At 38.3% G+C, this 16,421-nt stretch overlaps 1 protein-coding gene across 1 annotated transcript in view; it reads right to left on the minus strand.

The window, feature by feature from the left end:
- Positions 1-16,421, minus strand: part of LOC109068238 (S phase cyclin A-associated protein in the endoplasmic reticulum-like) — a 106,065-nt gene that overhangs the window by 40,893 nt on the left and 48,751 nt on the right. The window contains exon 24 of the mRNA XM_042753572.1: positions 8,765-8,880. Coding sequence (XP_042609506.1) covers positions 8,765-8,880 — 116 coding nt within the window. The remainder of the gene's footprint in view (positions 1-8,764; positions 8,881-16,421) is intronic.

Here is a 16,421-nt window from a genome sequence, read left to right on the forward strand (position 1 = left end):
AGCTCCTTGTTTATCTCTGTTTGCCGTGAGTAACCAAGGTAACAAAAATGTGACAATGTCTAAACAATTTTAGACATTAACTAAATTAAACTTATCAAATCAAATAACCTATCAAACAAATTATCTATGTCTAATGCTTTATTTTCATGTGAATTAAGTTCTAGAAACTGAGTTGTCAAAAGTGACAAAAGTATTTAAACCTGTCTAGCATAAAAAAAAAAAAAACTCATGATAAATATACAGTATGACAATTAATTAGCATTAAAAACAGCAAACGTCAGTTTGCCATCTCTCTTAGTTCTTTGACAAAAGTGGCAAATATTGCAGAATTTGTTAAAAAAAAAGAAGCACAAAATGATTTCTTAATGTTTTAACTTTTGCAGTACGAAAAACACAATTTTGGTAAATGTGACATCTGGCCATAAATGAGCGATAACCAAAACGACTTGATATCTCTGTTTAACATCTAAAGTGACAATAACACAAAGTACAATGTCTAAACCATTTTTGGAATTACTAAACTATTTTGCTGCTGTTGATGAATAAAAGAAGAGAAGAATCTAGTGTCCATTCATTTTCATATGCTTTTGACACCATTAAGTGCTAGAATCTGAGTTGTTCTATATACTACAATAGTACAGATGTTACTGTGATTTAGTTGAATAGCTGTGGTTGCGGCCAGTTCTGTTTATTGTTTATCACATTGAATATCCAAGTTTTTCCTTTCATGCTACATCAGTACATTCTGCAGCTTTTGATGATAAACTGAGCATGAAATCAAACAGCAGTTGTGGTGCTGTTGTTCTTACATATTTAGTTTTTTATATGAGCTTTTGTCAGCTTATACAGACACCTCACCTCATCTACCTGCTAAATTGACTGCATTAAACACCCCATGCTGCTACTGTCTGAGTAATAGGAAGTTTTTTTCAGGCCATCCATCATCTTGAAACCCGTTGGATACTTAGAAGCTGTCACTGTCCTGCTTGAAATGATATCCTTACACCCCAGCCCACTGCAAGTCATAAACCGGGGTGCTTTTCCAGCTCGCTCTCCTCTAATTGACGATGATTAGCATGACATCCAACACCAGCCCGCCGTGCACGGCCTCTGCCTGTTCCTCCCCTTGACGATGACAGCCAGCGTCAAAGATTTTGAGGAGCAATTTGGTGAAGTGCCATTGTACTCCATCTCAGGTTACTCGATGAGTATGTAACACTGACCCACATGTCCCAGGTCGTCTCGTGAGCATGTGGCATTCCACTACCTGAGCGGATCCGAGATTCCCTTGCCGCGAGTTACGTTTTGACAACGCAATGTGAGCTCTGCCACAGGCCACCAGTTCTACAAACAACAGGCATATTGTTAATCTGCCCATAATGAAGCATTATCTTGTTGACATAAGATTAAGTTGCCAAGCTAATCAATGGAGATGGTCTCTATAGTGCTGTATTGCACTGAAAAGGAAAAGAAGGGCCAGTGATAGAAAGAGCATGCTAGATGGCAAGAGATAACAGCTAGAGAGCTGCAGATAATAAGCGCCGTGATCTCCTCACCTACTCAAATTGGCTTAACCTTAGCTAACCATGAAAATCTGTCCCTCCGATTAGTCAGTAAACACAAGGGGTGCAGACTTGCTTAAGGTGTGCCACAGGGCTCCGTCCTCTACACCTTGCCTTTCTCTATCCCCATTCACCTCACCCCCTGAGGGGTGCTCCTCAGCTTGGGTGGCCTCTGGCCTGGATGGGGGTCACTGGACTGACCTCTGGAACTGAATTAACCCATTCTGAAATCCATAGGCTAGCTCAGAGACAGGGAAGCAGATGGCTAAGAAGAATTCAAGATGAGGGGGAGAACACCCCTAGACTGTCTGTCTGGCCTAAAGTTGACGTTTCTCTGCAAGAAACATTGGCATGATCTTCTCCTTAGAGACAAAATGAACATTCTTTAAGAAGGGAAAGCTATCATGTTATACCATTTAAAGCACTGCACAAACAAACCTGGACATGGCCGGTAACACAAATGGTGTGATATGTAAAGGTCTCGGAGTGTCATCCATGTAAATTGGCTATCATGCAGGAAAATAGGCTCACTCGGGCCTGTAGTTCACATTTCCAAATCTGTCAGCATAATCCCTATATTTGCATTTCACGCTTTTATTCAAAGCAACTGACAGTGCATTCAAGGTATATGCTTTTATCTATTATGCTTGTGCCACATTCTACCAAGTGAGGAAAGTATAAGACAGGAGTGTCCAAATTCTGCTTCTAGAGGGCCACTTTCTTGAGTTTAGCTCTGACACATCTGCCTGGAAGTTTCTAGCATTTCTAAAGACCCTGATTAGCTGGTTCAGGGGTGCTTAATTAGGGATACAGCTAAACTCTGCTGGAAGGTGGCCTCCAGCAGCAGAACTACACGCTCCTGGTGTAAAGGTAAGGTAAGTCTTTACATACTGCCAGTATAACTTCTATACCTGCTTTTCAACAGGAAGTGGTTAAAAAAAACTTTGAGGGACAGAAAAGGGATCTGGAGCCAATGAGAACAGGTGACAAGCAAATCCGCCTGTCAAACAATACTTCCTTTCATTGCAATCCAAATGACATTTAATTTGATTCTACCGTTGATCTTTCCTGATATCCTGAATGATTCCAAGACACCCATTCGGGCCGCTGTTCCACAAAAGACTGGCCATAAGCTGGGGCAAAAGTCCTGGCAAGCTGTCACGCACCACACAGCGTGCACACACACATGCACGCAGATAGACATGCCACATAATGGCATCCTGAAATGAAACCACTTGGAGAGAGCTTGCGAGAAGCTTTCACTGGGCACATTTAGTCATCATGTGACACGGAGGTTGAGGTGACAGGCAGTGGCGCATCGATGCGTTCACTTCCACTTAGAAAAGTGAGACAGCCGAAGTCGAACAGAGTCGGGCAATCAGTTTAGCAGTCACAAGTGCTCCGAAATTTCACTGATCTGTGTAAGACCTCAGTGATTTCCTGTTGCTGTTCAGGAGTAGTTTTAGTAAAAGTCATTTGTGAAACTCATTTAGGAGTGACCTGTGGACTTGTGAGTGTGTGTGAGGCTCTAGGGATGAGTGTGACTGGATTAAGCTCCATTCTTGTAAGAGAGGGGACTGTGCGCTGACAGCAGTCTGGTCCAGTGCCCAACATACAGCACTGACTTCCCCCTATCCTCCTCAGCAGCGACCCCTACTGGGAGACAATGGAACTTGTCTTTTCCTGGATAAACTGAAAAGCTCCTTTAAGTCTGAGTGTAAATAAAAATTAGTCACCTGGACCCAGACAAATGTTGTTTTGGAAGAGTAGAGGTTTGAGTCTTAATGGTGAATGAAATTCATTTTTGCCCATAATCTAGAACACAGCAGTCATTGTGGAAGCCAAATGCCATATACTAACAAAGAGCATTCAACTAGCTCTAGCCGCAACTGAGAATAATAGTTTTGAGATTGCTCTCCCTTTGCATTTTGGAAGTAATGCATAATCTTCTACTAATTTAAAGGTTGAAATGTCACTAAATACATTGTTTGCAATGTCATCTTAGACCAGTCTGTCCATAAAAACATACTTTCATATGTGCACACATAAAGAAAAAAAAAAAAAAGTCCTTAAAATAGTGACCCAAATCTCAAATCCACTTCTCTGTTCTTGTATATATATATATATATATATATATATATAGTTTGTCTACACAATATAGGTGTATACTGTGCATATTTATTATGTATATATATATATATTATACAAACACATTCATGTATATATTTATGAAAATTTTATGAAAAATGATCAGAAAAATTACAAAATTATTTACAAAAATAATTTATGTTGTTTATATATTAAATATATTTATATATATATAAATATATAATATAAAATATAAGAATATAAATGTAAATACAAAAATATATACTGTATCAAAATATATACATAAATACATAGTAATAAAAAATACAAAAACATAAACACAACACAAACATATGTAAACAAAAACCTGTATTTTGGATGTGATTAATCTCAATTGTATATATATATACACACACATATAGTTAAGGAAAATCCAATTTCTCAATTTACCAGTTTTCTATAATAAAAATTAAATCACTTAAATTTATTTCAATAATTTAACTTCTAAAATATAATATAAAAAAAAATCTAACTTTATGAACAAGCATTTGACAATTGCAACATAAATTAACTGCACAAGCACTGACCGACCTGACCATTTAATGCTTCCTTTTATGTCAAAATCTCGTAATATTTAAAAGCTAGTGAGCAGGTTAATGTTCAGGTTGTTGCATGAGTTTCCTGGGCTGGCTCACTATCCTTGGTTTACTCATGCAAACAAAATGGCCTTCCTGCTCCAGACATCCGACCCCATTTCCTTCTTAGCCGTCGATTCCCTCCAAAACACTCAGCTCCAAGCCGCAGGGTTGCACAGGGACATTAACGGTGCCTCACTGTGGAATTAGCCCATTAATGTAATGCTAACAAGATGGAATCCTTCTCCCATGGGGGTAATATTACAGCGGCATCTCCGTAGTTGTTCTTTTTTGTAAATCACTCAGCTTATCTGAAAGGAGGCGATCGATACGAAGCATTACAGTAAATAGATAAACTAGCGCTGCTGTAAGGGTTAGTGTCTGAGCCAACCATTATAGCGTGCAGATGAGGGGGAACGATTAGCACGCATTTGCTTGCGCCCTGCCCTTCACAGACACCTGGTGCCATAGCAAAAGTCACTGCTGACAAGAATTCATGGAGACAGATTGTCTTCCAGTGAATTGCCCAAGCTTGCAATTTTAGTGGAAATTTAATCAATTATTTGCAAAACTGCAGTTGTCTGGTATTTAAGAGCTTTTTTTGCGGTTCTTCGTTCATGAAATTTCCGAGAACTTGCTAACAACGATGTGGATGATTTTTGGGCATTCTCCACCCGTCCCAGAGCGACCGGCCAGGCAGTGCCATCAACACCAGGACAAGCCACCTGGAGCTCCACTCGCGTCTCTGAGAAGCTAATGGAAACATGAAGGAATGATCTGACTCCTTAAAGGTTATCACAGGTCCAGCACCGTATGGCCTTAGGACACAGAGCGAGTGATAAGAAGAGAGATGAGGTGATTAAAGAAGGAGAAACAAAATTCAGGACACTGAAAGAAAGTAGAAAAAAAAAAAAAAAAACATTATGCAATACTTACTCAAACCTGTTGTGTTCTAACCATTAAGTTGACAAAATTACACTGTATATTAAATCAAGAGATTACTTATTCATTTTACTAAAAATCATAATTAAAAAATTCATAGAAACTTACTCTCCTCAAAAAGTAGTGTATGTCTGTATAAATGCATGGAAATACTAACCAGCACAACTATCTCTCTTTTTATTTTAAATCTAAGTATAATTATTATTATTATATTTTCATGTACATATAGTGCTTAACATTGCTGTTTATTCCTGATTGTTATATTGAGGAATATTAACGAAAATATCAAATATTGATTAAATAATATGTTCATATAGTAAAAAAATAAAATTGTGAGACAAGAGCATTGCATAATGATTTTTTTCTTTAAAAAAAAAGAGAGAAAAAAAAAACACCCTTAAAATTTGTAAATACATACATATCAAGATATAACACTAAAACACATTAAGACTAATGTAAAAAATAATAATAATAAATAATATCGAAATCACCCAGCCCTGTTGGTGTAGTTGAATTAGAAAATTTTGTATATTATTATACATTATTATTATTATATTATTTGTTTATATTTTATTTATGTCTAAAAACGACTTCCTTAATATTGCTTAACACTTATATTAGTATCATAAATGTCCTGACCATTTTTACAAATACACTCTTCTGTTCAAAGTATGGAAAAAGGGGGAGAAATTAAACAGCTAAACGATTTTTTTTTTTTAAATATGTATCATTATTATTATTTATGTAAATATAATTTTCCTTAAAATTAAAATTCAACATTGCTTATACTGGGGCATATGAAAGAAAATATTAAATACTCCTTGGTTATTTATTTTGTAAAAATTGAAAAAACAAAGAAAGAAAAAAAAAACCTTAATAATTATATTAAGCAAATCCATAAATATCAATATGATATTTAGAACGCTGAAATCTACTGAGACCGATTGAAATTATTAAAATTAAATTAATCATCTCTATATTGCCCAGCCCTAGTTGTGTATAGTTGAATTTAAAAAAGATTTTGTATAAGAAAGCATTAGCTTGCACTGACACAGCATGGAACATTAGAGAGTCAAACACTTATTTACTGATCATTTGGATCTAAGGATAACCATTGTACTTTGCTTCACGCTTGGCACAGAGACGTTTCAACAAGCCAAGACAGGGCTGAACCTCTGTCATGAAAGTGAGGCGACGCTTTTATCCTCCGAGAGGGACCACTTCAGCGTTTGATTGGACAGGACGTGGGAGAATGACAGAAATGCCTCAGAGATCTTTACCTCCTCCTGAGCGTGTCAAGTGGATCTTTCAAAACAAGAGAGGAGGATAGCGGTGGCTGTGTTTGCACAGCCTGACCCAACATGCCACAAACACACAGAAACACTCACACACACACACACACACACACACACACACACACACACACACACACACACACACACAGGTTAAAGTAACAGTTCACAAAAAACTAAAACTGCCATTATTTATATAAGTTTTTTCTTCTTCCATGGAACACAAATGAAGAGATTTTTAAGAACGTGCTGCTCAGTCTTTTCTATGAGGACTGCAGCTTTCATAGATGAACATAGAAGTATTCCATATGCTTTCTATTCGAAGTCTTTTGAAATATGATAACTGTATGTGAGGAACAGACTAATTGAATCATAATTCACTAACAATTTTCTTCTCGGGTGAGCTGTTAGCCACCATGACTGGATCAACGAGTCAGTCAGCTGAACTTGAGAACTGAATCGTTCTGATTAGCAAACGATTGAATCAGGTTTTGTGAACCGGATCAACTGATTCGTTCAAAAGATTCAACTCAAAAGAACAACTTATTCTAATTATCTAATTTTTGTCAGTTTTTTAATAAAAAGCTAATCTTACATAACTTGGAATAGAGTCATATTAAATACTTTAATGATGTTTTTGTGTTATTTTTTAAACATTAAAGCTCCAGTCCCAATTTAGTGTAAATGCGTGGAAAAGTGCGACCTGTTTGTTAAAAATTTCTCCTTTCGCGCTCCAGAAAGAAGAACGAAATTTGGGTTTGTAGTGACACTAGCATGTAAATAATGGGCCAACTAATCCTCGAGTCGAATGCAATGCAGTTTCAACCTCTTCAAAAACTGAAGTTCATAAAAATTCATTATAATATTAAGGCCCACTTCAAATCTTCTGGAATTAATGACCGAACGACAAGGAGGCGCAGAGAACGAGAGTGAAAGTATGAGAGAGAAAAATCAATAAACACTAGATGGCCTGTAAAAGCATTATAAATATAAGTAGCATTTCTCCATTAAGGGAGATTTGGAAAACAGCAAATGCTAATGAGCAAGGCAAAGAGGCTATTGAAGTCCATTAAGAGCTCTCTCTAGTGAAAATAGCCGCTCTCTGAGGTTATCTACTGGCCAACGCCACTAGTTCCAGACCCACTATTCAAACCCGACTCCCATTTCCAAGTGACGGATAGGACAAATGTGTTTTCTGTATACCAGCGAGGGGCCAAGGGAAGAGTACGAAATGGATGATTCAAAAGCAATGCTTTTTATTTTCTAAACAAGGAACATTCTTATTCATTATAAATTTATTGTGATCCAGAGCGCTGGAAAAAAGGGAAATGACTTCACAGCTGAGCCGGACTCACTTTGTGGGATTGGAAGGAGGCCACAAATCATGATCAGAAAAATGACAAAATATTTCAGAGTTTAAGAGGACAGTTCATGTGGCCTATCAGTGTCCTGATCCCAATCCTGCCAATTTCATCGTCATTTATTACCATCACTGAAAATATAGGATTTCTAAAGAAAAAACATATTTGATTTAAGAAGGGACACAACTATTTTAAAATATGCTATTATTAATTATTCACAATTATTCGCATATACAACATATTAACATTTGCTGAGTTAAGCAAGAAATTAAAGATAAATTTAAGACATTATATTATAGTGGCAGAATTATATTTAAAAAGCATCTAATACAAATAAAATTACATACAATTAACAAAAAGCTTTATAACACATTTAGAATTAATATAAATAGTGTTGGGAAGGTTCCTTTGAAAATGTAATGTTTAAATTGTAATAAGTAGTGTGTGTCAATTACTTTATTGAAGTAATGTAACTGATTACACTTGATTACTTTTCTAGATGTTAACAAATGTTTTCAGCTGTTAATCATTTTGAAACATTTAAAGCAGGCAGTAGTATTCAACACTGATTACTGTCAGACTTCCGAAATCCTTCATCACTTGAATTAAGATTAGAATTTTATTTTAAAGCACAGCCACCACGAAACAGACTTTAGCAGCTCTTTTTACTTTGAGATCATTCTGAGGTTAAATACAGATGTAACATCATACCAAGATATAGTTTAACTGCTATGATACCTTTTTTGAAATCAAATCTTTGCATAGCTATGACAGGAAACACTGGCATCTAACAATGCTTTGGAAAAACACAGTTAATCTTAAAAAAATTAAGCAAGAAAATATATTATGTGTAATTGCGCCTGTGCTTTTAAGTTGGTACTCACTTGAGAGGAATACGAGGGACTGCTGTGGGACTGGAGGCCGCGGTGACAACCTGCAGGATCTGTTCCAGTGCGGACAAACCCCCTCCTACCTGAAAAGCTACCTGATCTGCATTATTCTGGAAAAGAGAGACAGGGACAAGAGAGAAAAACAGTCAGAAGCATGGAGAGGAGAGCAGACTCATGTATCGCATTGTTTTGGCATTGGTGGTATCCTCTCGTTGCCCACCTCCTGCTTTCTAGAGGGGAGCTGGAGTGAAATTTGAAGCAAAGTGATCCCCAAAGAATTCCTGCTAAATCTCAAAAGTGCACAACCCTTCATAGCCCCCCCACCCCACAGCAACCAAAAACCAACGCAAGACAACAAACGCGCATATCTGCACACAAAGCAGGGGTGGTCTGGTTTGACAAAGAAGAGCTTAGGGAATACACAGAATGAGTCAAAATTTAGACTGGACAAAAAACCTTTTAGGTCACAAATTCACAACTGAGCCAACAGTTTGCATGAGTTAATGACTGTTGAGAAAAAAGAAAGAAAAACTTTTATTTAAAATACATGCACAAAGTTCCTAGGATTGTGATCTTTGCATTCATGAAGCGATTTTGAAAAACTTGTACCATTTTTAACAAGTTTCAATTTGATGATTTTAAGAATGTCATGTGGTACAACCATGTAAAAAGCTATATGTTCCTTGTGAGAATACGCATTTGAATATACATATTAATTATAATTTATAAACAATTTTTTTATATATATTTTAGAAGAAAAAGTTTTTTTTTTCAAGTATCATGAATTAATTCATAAATCATTGCTTTTAGAGAGTTACACCACATTCAATTTTACATTTAGTGCTGGGCAACGATTAATTATATTATATAAATGACACGTATATTATATAAACAAAAACTTATTTTGGATGCGATTAATCATTGTCCAGCACTATTTACAATCTAAACTAACCTTGCCTTTTCATAAAAAGGCCAAATCATCTGATATTTCTAGAGACTTGCTGACCTTGACACATAGTAATGAGGGTCTGCAGGGGTCCTCTTATGATTCCTGTTTTTTTATGCATGTTGGTTACACCACATGACGTTGATTTGGCAAACAGTTTTTAAATAAAGTAAAAAATTATTATCTCTTAGAAAAAGAAATATAAACTTTTAACTTCCTAATATTTGCAAAAACTGTTTGCCAAACTAACGTCATGTGGTGTAACCAATATGCAGATCGTCATAAACATGTAAATAATAACAACAGATTATGCCAAGCTACTTAAGATTTTTTTCTTTATTATGATATCAGGACAACTGTATCCCTCCCCATAAAAACTGTCAAAATAAAAATATGCTCATTGAAAAAATAAATAAATAAAAGTATTCAGTAACTGTGTGAATAAAATGTTAACATTTTCAAAACATTACCAGATACTGTACGACAAAAAATATGAGAATCACGTCATTGGCCTGCATGCATTTGAAGTTATTTCAGGATTTTCTAATTGTCAAAGTTCAAATGTAACCTTCAGTTGTTGGTTATCATAGATATCAGCCATAAAACTTTTAAGAGGAGGGTCAACCAAACTGTGCCTGAAACTCATACGGCGCGAATGAGCGTCTTTGAGTAAGAAGAGACGTAAAACAGTCATTTAACTGACGTGCTTCTCAAATCAAACTGTTTACAGAGGGGACATTTTTACTTGCATCATAAAATTCTTTAAAGTTCAAAGTGGAACCCCTTTAAATGAGTCATAAGGTTTAGAGTCCAAATTCCCCAGCTCCCTTACTTTGAGAAAAGGAAGTAAGTGCCTCAAAGGTTGGCGATGAGTTCGACCCAATGTTGCCACAAAACGACACATAAATCACCAACTCTGAATTTAAAAGTGACAGCAGTTGAGTCATTCATTTGGAGGATCGAAGAGCAAAGAAGAGAAGAAGAGAACAGAGAATGTTGCACCTACTCCATATAATGAGGTCAGACTCTCATACGCTATGTGACGGCACTCAAAGTCAGGCACTTCAAGATGTTTTTATTCAGGGGATGGCGGGGGCTGCAAACAAGCCTGAACATATTGAGCAGCAAACAGAGGAAGCGCTTTGCAAAATTACATATAAGCTCCTCTCCTGTCAATCAAAAGTGCCGCCAAAGACTCATTCCTGGAGATCCGGTGGCAAGGAGAAGGCTGAACCTCTGCCAGGGTTAAGAGATTGGAACAAGCTTGTTGTCAGATACACCAAAGGTGGAGCACGCTTGAACAGCGGCTGGGATTAAGAAAAGCTCACTGACAACTAGGTGAAGACGGCCATGGAGCCTCGCTGCCTATAGCGTGAGGATGAACCCAGGTCGCAACAGTAAATCGAGTGGGTTTGCAGCAAATCCATCAGTACAGCCCTGTCAAATACTCCAAAGACAGGAGGGTTGGCCGCTCATGGTGGCCTATTTAAGAGGCATTTGGAGGGGTTAGCTGGGGCCTGTACGGTGATGGCGTGTGGAACACAGTCCAGAGGGAGGTGTCTCACCTTGCCCTTTCTGGCTTATTGACAGATCCCCATGCTGAGCAAAGGATCTGGAATCTGGAGGAGTTCAGAAAAGGGATTGAAGATGAGATGATAAACATTAGATTTTGATGAAAGATATTTTGAAGAAAGATACAAAGAGTTTAACGAAATACATGCTTAGCAAGGAATATAATTAATACAATACGGAAAGTAAGGAGATGGCCTTGTTTGGGCAACAGACAGAGCTGTAAAAAGTACTGAGAAATATTTGTAAGTTATTGTGTCAAGAGTCAAAGTACTTCAATACTTAAAAAAATAATAATTACAATGGGGGTAAAGGACAATTTTTGCCTCTGAACTGTAATCAAGTCAAAATATTCAATTTCAACAGTACTCAAACAAATTGTATTAAGTACAGTAATGCAGTATCCCTGGCAACAAGTGGCAACCCTAAACAGAAAAAATTTCTCATTACAAGCTATACATAAATGTCTTTCTTATTCTGCTACAGCCAGGCAAAATAAAATATGAGAGAAATAACATACCTGTATTTTATTAAACTGATTCTAAAGTAAACTGAAAAGCCTGTGCAGAAATATTAAAGTAAAACTTCTAAATCACATATACTGTTGTGCACTTCTGCACACTGTTACCAAAAATGCAACTTTAACATGCAGCCAGGGGCTTCCCATTCTCATTGATCATCTGGCATTGATATTGCTTTTCAGCAGGCCACATCAGACGAGCAACCCAAATGTTTATTTATTTGCGACCAGCATGCCTCTACAATAGCAGGAATAATGTGTTAACATGCCATTTGTATCTTACATAACTAAGGAGGCACTGTGTTCCACTCTTGCGATTTTCTGGCAACAGAACAAAACAGTTCAATGCTACTACAAACAACACAGAAAAAGTGAGTAAAATCATGCCTACTTCTCAAAATTTTCAAAGTGCTACATGAATATAAAAACAGATGCTTGCTTAAGTTGGTTCAAAAGCAGTATGTAACAGTTTGGCAGCAGCGTTAAACAAAGCTACTTGGTGTGGCGTCTCCACTCTGAATTCATTTGTGAACTTGGTCACGATACTATGCAATCACATTAATCATCGAGGCAGACTGTAATATGACAAAACATCACATGGCATGTCATAAAAAAACATGCTTGGAAGTGATGTGCAAAGCTGGTACTAATCCTTGATTCTGCACAGAGTACTGACCTCCTTCAACAAACACTCTACTGACACTATAATAGGATGAGAGCTTGCGTTTTTCTAATAGGGAATTCAAACAGAAGACCTGAAAACAGATCAGATGGTTAGAGAGGAGGGAGGGTGCAGAGTAAATCTAAGTCTTATCCAATTACTAACAAGAGTGGCCATTTTAGGCAAGGCTAATCAAAGGGCCAGGCAGCTGCGCTTCCCGCTGGCCGGCCAGGACAAGGGTACGGGTGTGGGGTACACGTTAAGTGGGAGGGAGGGCTGGATGTGTCTGTGTGTTAACCTCCTACAAACCACTCTAATTAGCTGACATGAAAAGTCAGGGGGAGGGGAATGCTCCTAAAATGCTGGATCCCCCTTCTTTCAACAGATGGAGAACAACTGGCTGGGGCATTCATTGACGGAGGGGTTCACCAAGGTTCCGTCTTAGGCCCATCCATCTTTTGGCAAGTGGCGCACTGATGTAAACATGCCCCCTCCAGTTACAACGACAGCTCCAAATCTCAGAATGAATAAGAGTGCTGGCATGCAGACGAGGTACAAGTCTGTGTTTTGTTCTCAAGAAGAAGTATAGAAATACACAAAGAAACATAAACACTGTTCCCATTTTAGTGAAGAGGCCTGTGCTGACATAAGAAAGGAAAAGAGCTGTAAACCACATCAAGAGCACTGCAGACAGTAAAGCAATAAGTTAGTTCTTACAAGGTTTAATAGCACACATTTAAGTACACACTGGCAGATAATTTGCGGGAGCAAGAAACAATTTAGGAGGAAGTGTTCAGTTTTAGGATAACAATAGAAACCAACTGTTCATTGGAAACAAGTGAAGATTATCAAAAGGAACCTTGGAAATTTTGAAGAGTGTATGTTAGTTACAAACTGGAATTACAGTACATGCTGCATATCCCAAAATCAGCAAGAAACGCTGTGCATGCCAGAATCATAAACCTTTAACTCTGGAATATACAAACTGCCAAGTTCACTCATGGTGTGCTTCTTTTAACCCCTGACCGAGAACATGGAAAACCACACAGCATTATTAGTTCAAATATCAAGCTGATATCCAAAAATCAGCCACCCAAGGGCAATTCTTTCCACCATGGATTTCTGACTCTTCTATTAGCTGTCTTCATGGCCCTTCAAACATGCACCTGAGGGGAAACGTGAATCCTCTACTCTCTTACAGTCACAAGCAACAGCCAAGTGGAACAATAGAATTACTAGGCAATTAGGGTTTGAAAATTACCTTACTGACAGCACATGGTGAAGGAATGTAAAACTATGTCCATGTTTTTTTTTAAACTAACTAGCTAATTCCTAAAGCTCGACCTGTCCCTCAGCAGCAGAGAGGCAACACCCAATCACCTCACACATCTTTATGAAGAGGCTTGTTGAAAAATGTAGTTCTTGTCATGCATTTCAATGATCCTAAAATCAACAACTACAATTTGTTCTTTTGTCGGTTGGTTTTTTAGGTTGAGGACCAAAAAAAAAAAAAAAAATTAAACATGCAAGATTAGAAGTATACTTGAACTATACTTGTTTTTGTTGTTTTGAATTTTACGAATGTTTATAAATTAACACAAAAGACCAGAGATTGCTAGCATAAAATGCTTAGACTAGCCTTACAAGTCTAATTTTCTTCTTTAAGAGTGTTTTTTTTTTGGCTACATAACCTATATTTTATAATTTGAATATAAAAAAATAAGACTTGTTACCCCTTGGCTAACTGCTAGTTGGTCAGACTTGTTCCAAAGAGACAGTCTTAATACAGAGGCTAATTTTATGCAACTGGCCTCAGTGGTTCCAAACGTTGGGTCCTCGAGTACCCCCAACACTCCACATTTTGAGATCACCCTTATCTTACACACCTATTTCTTGTCTTGGAGTTTCTTCTAATGAGTTGAATTAGATGTGTTTGATTAGGGAGACATCTAAAAGGCACATTATTGGGAGTAGTCCAGTATCAAGGTTGGGAACCTCTGCTATATACAATCCGGGAATAAATCAAGCATATAGCAGGAGGTAAGAGTTTGGCCAACTATTGGATTGGACAGCAGATTTCATCTCTTGGTTAATAATCTTCAAGCAACACTGACAGAGTCAATCACTAATGTTCTTCTCCACTCTCAACTAAGGCTTCCACCAACATTTGCTGGATCCTTTCTCCACCCCAGGTCATCAAACATGGATTGAGGGCATGTACAATACTGGAAGGGCCCCTTGGCGCCTCTTTCCACAGTCTTGGGCCTCCTGATCAGGTACAGTTAGCCACCAGTTGGCCACCAAGGGGAGCCAACCCCTGACAGCTGGCAAATGAAAATGTAAATACTGGCTGGCCCAGCAGGGCCAGAATGTTCCTGAGAGTCCCTCAAGTGTCATAAAGGCAATTGATCTCGGCCTGTTCTTTATTTGAAAGCAGTGACAAACACTCCCTGGCAGAATGTAAATACGTGAGCTCATTCCGCTAAGGTAAGAGAGCGCAGATCAGAGGAACAAGAAACTCCCCTGAATATTCCTGAATGACAAAAAGGGAAAAAAGGCTCTTCGATCAGCCAGTTCTCCCGGAGACAAACTGAAACCTGGTTTGACACAAAATAAACCATTAGAAGGCTCAGAGGGAGAGGCGGGCAAAGGTCGGAGACTGTGCCCAAGCAAAGTCAGCATGAGGAACTAGGAGTGGGGGAGGCTGCATTGCTTGAGGGGCTAGAAGGGGTGCGGAGAGTCTGGTGTTGTTCGAGGAATTAGTGGAGAAAGTGGAGACTGAATCAGATATGGGTATGAGGAAAAAAAAACAAATCTGTAGGTGAGTCAGTGACATGAGAGATGCTTGTTAGGTCAAATAATCTAAGCATTCTTGAGGTGACACTGAGGGGGAAGGGGTGTACGCAGACTCCCAATAAAGAGGGAGACAAGTATTTATTTGACTTTGTCCTGGGATTACAGGCAGAATTACCTTGACAACTAGAGTTCACAGACTTGCCCAGTTTGGTGGTGTGCAGACCTTAGCTGGACACTGCAGGAACCGGGTTTCAGGAATCCTCAGCTGTGACTGACAGTCTAAATGAAGTCCAGATACTGTACTCTTAAGAGAGAGTCTTATTCCCAAAAGGCCACAAGAAAGAGCCTGAGGAGCTGACATTTCCACAAGCACTTCACCGTTCCAGCGACTTACAAAAACAAAGACGGCGGGAGTTCTTTAAAGCAAGTTCTCTGTGGAAATCTCCAGAACGAGTTTGTGTAGGAGGCCTTAGGGACAGTACACAAGAAATGTACTCATGTCCTTGATAGAAGCTGTCATTCAGAGACACTTCTAAGCAGTACAGGGCCTGGAAAGGGTGATGAGGTGACAAGGCCTGGTCTGAGAAAATCTGTTGAAGGGAATCTGAGGCATGTTGGTTATATTGTAAGTGTTAAGTAACCTCAGACCTAACTTGCTAGATTTAAGGTATAATAAACAGGTCGTTAAAAGAATCCGCTGGGTTAATTTTAACTGATTGTTCCATCCCCTTCACTCCAATCTAGCAGCTTATGATCTCCTCTCCTCCCCCCTCTCAGCCCTCCTCCTCACCCATTAGCTCAGCTTTACCAACCTTTTCTGTTTCTCTTACCTTTCTCCTCTCCCTCCAGAAAGACCATTAACAACCCACATCTCCTCCCACTGGTCAATACAAGCACACCATCAATGCACCATCCATCCACCCACAAACACACACCCACCAAACCACACATCCCTTCATTTGATGAGTGTATTACAGAATGGCACCAACAGAAACCATAAATGTCCCGTTACATTACCAAAATGTGATGCGTCACCAATCCATTTCTCCTTTATTGATCTAGAGAGGTATACTAGAGATGTGGCACTATGGTCGACCAAATACTGACTAGTTGAATAGTCAAGGAGACTAGACTAGGTTTTACAGTGTTTGTTAACTTT

The sequence above is a fragment of the Cyprinus carpio genome, chromosome B25 (assembly GCF_018340385.1).
Source record: "Cyprinus carpio isolate SPL01 chromosome B25, ASM1834038v1, whole genome shotgun sequence".
Lineage (NCBI taxonomy): Eukaryota > Metazoa > Chordata > Actinopteri > Cypriniformes > Cyprinidae > Cyprinus > Cyprinus carpio.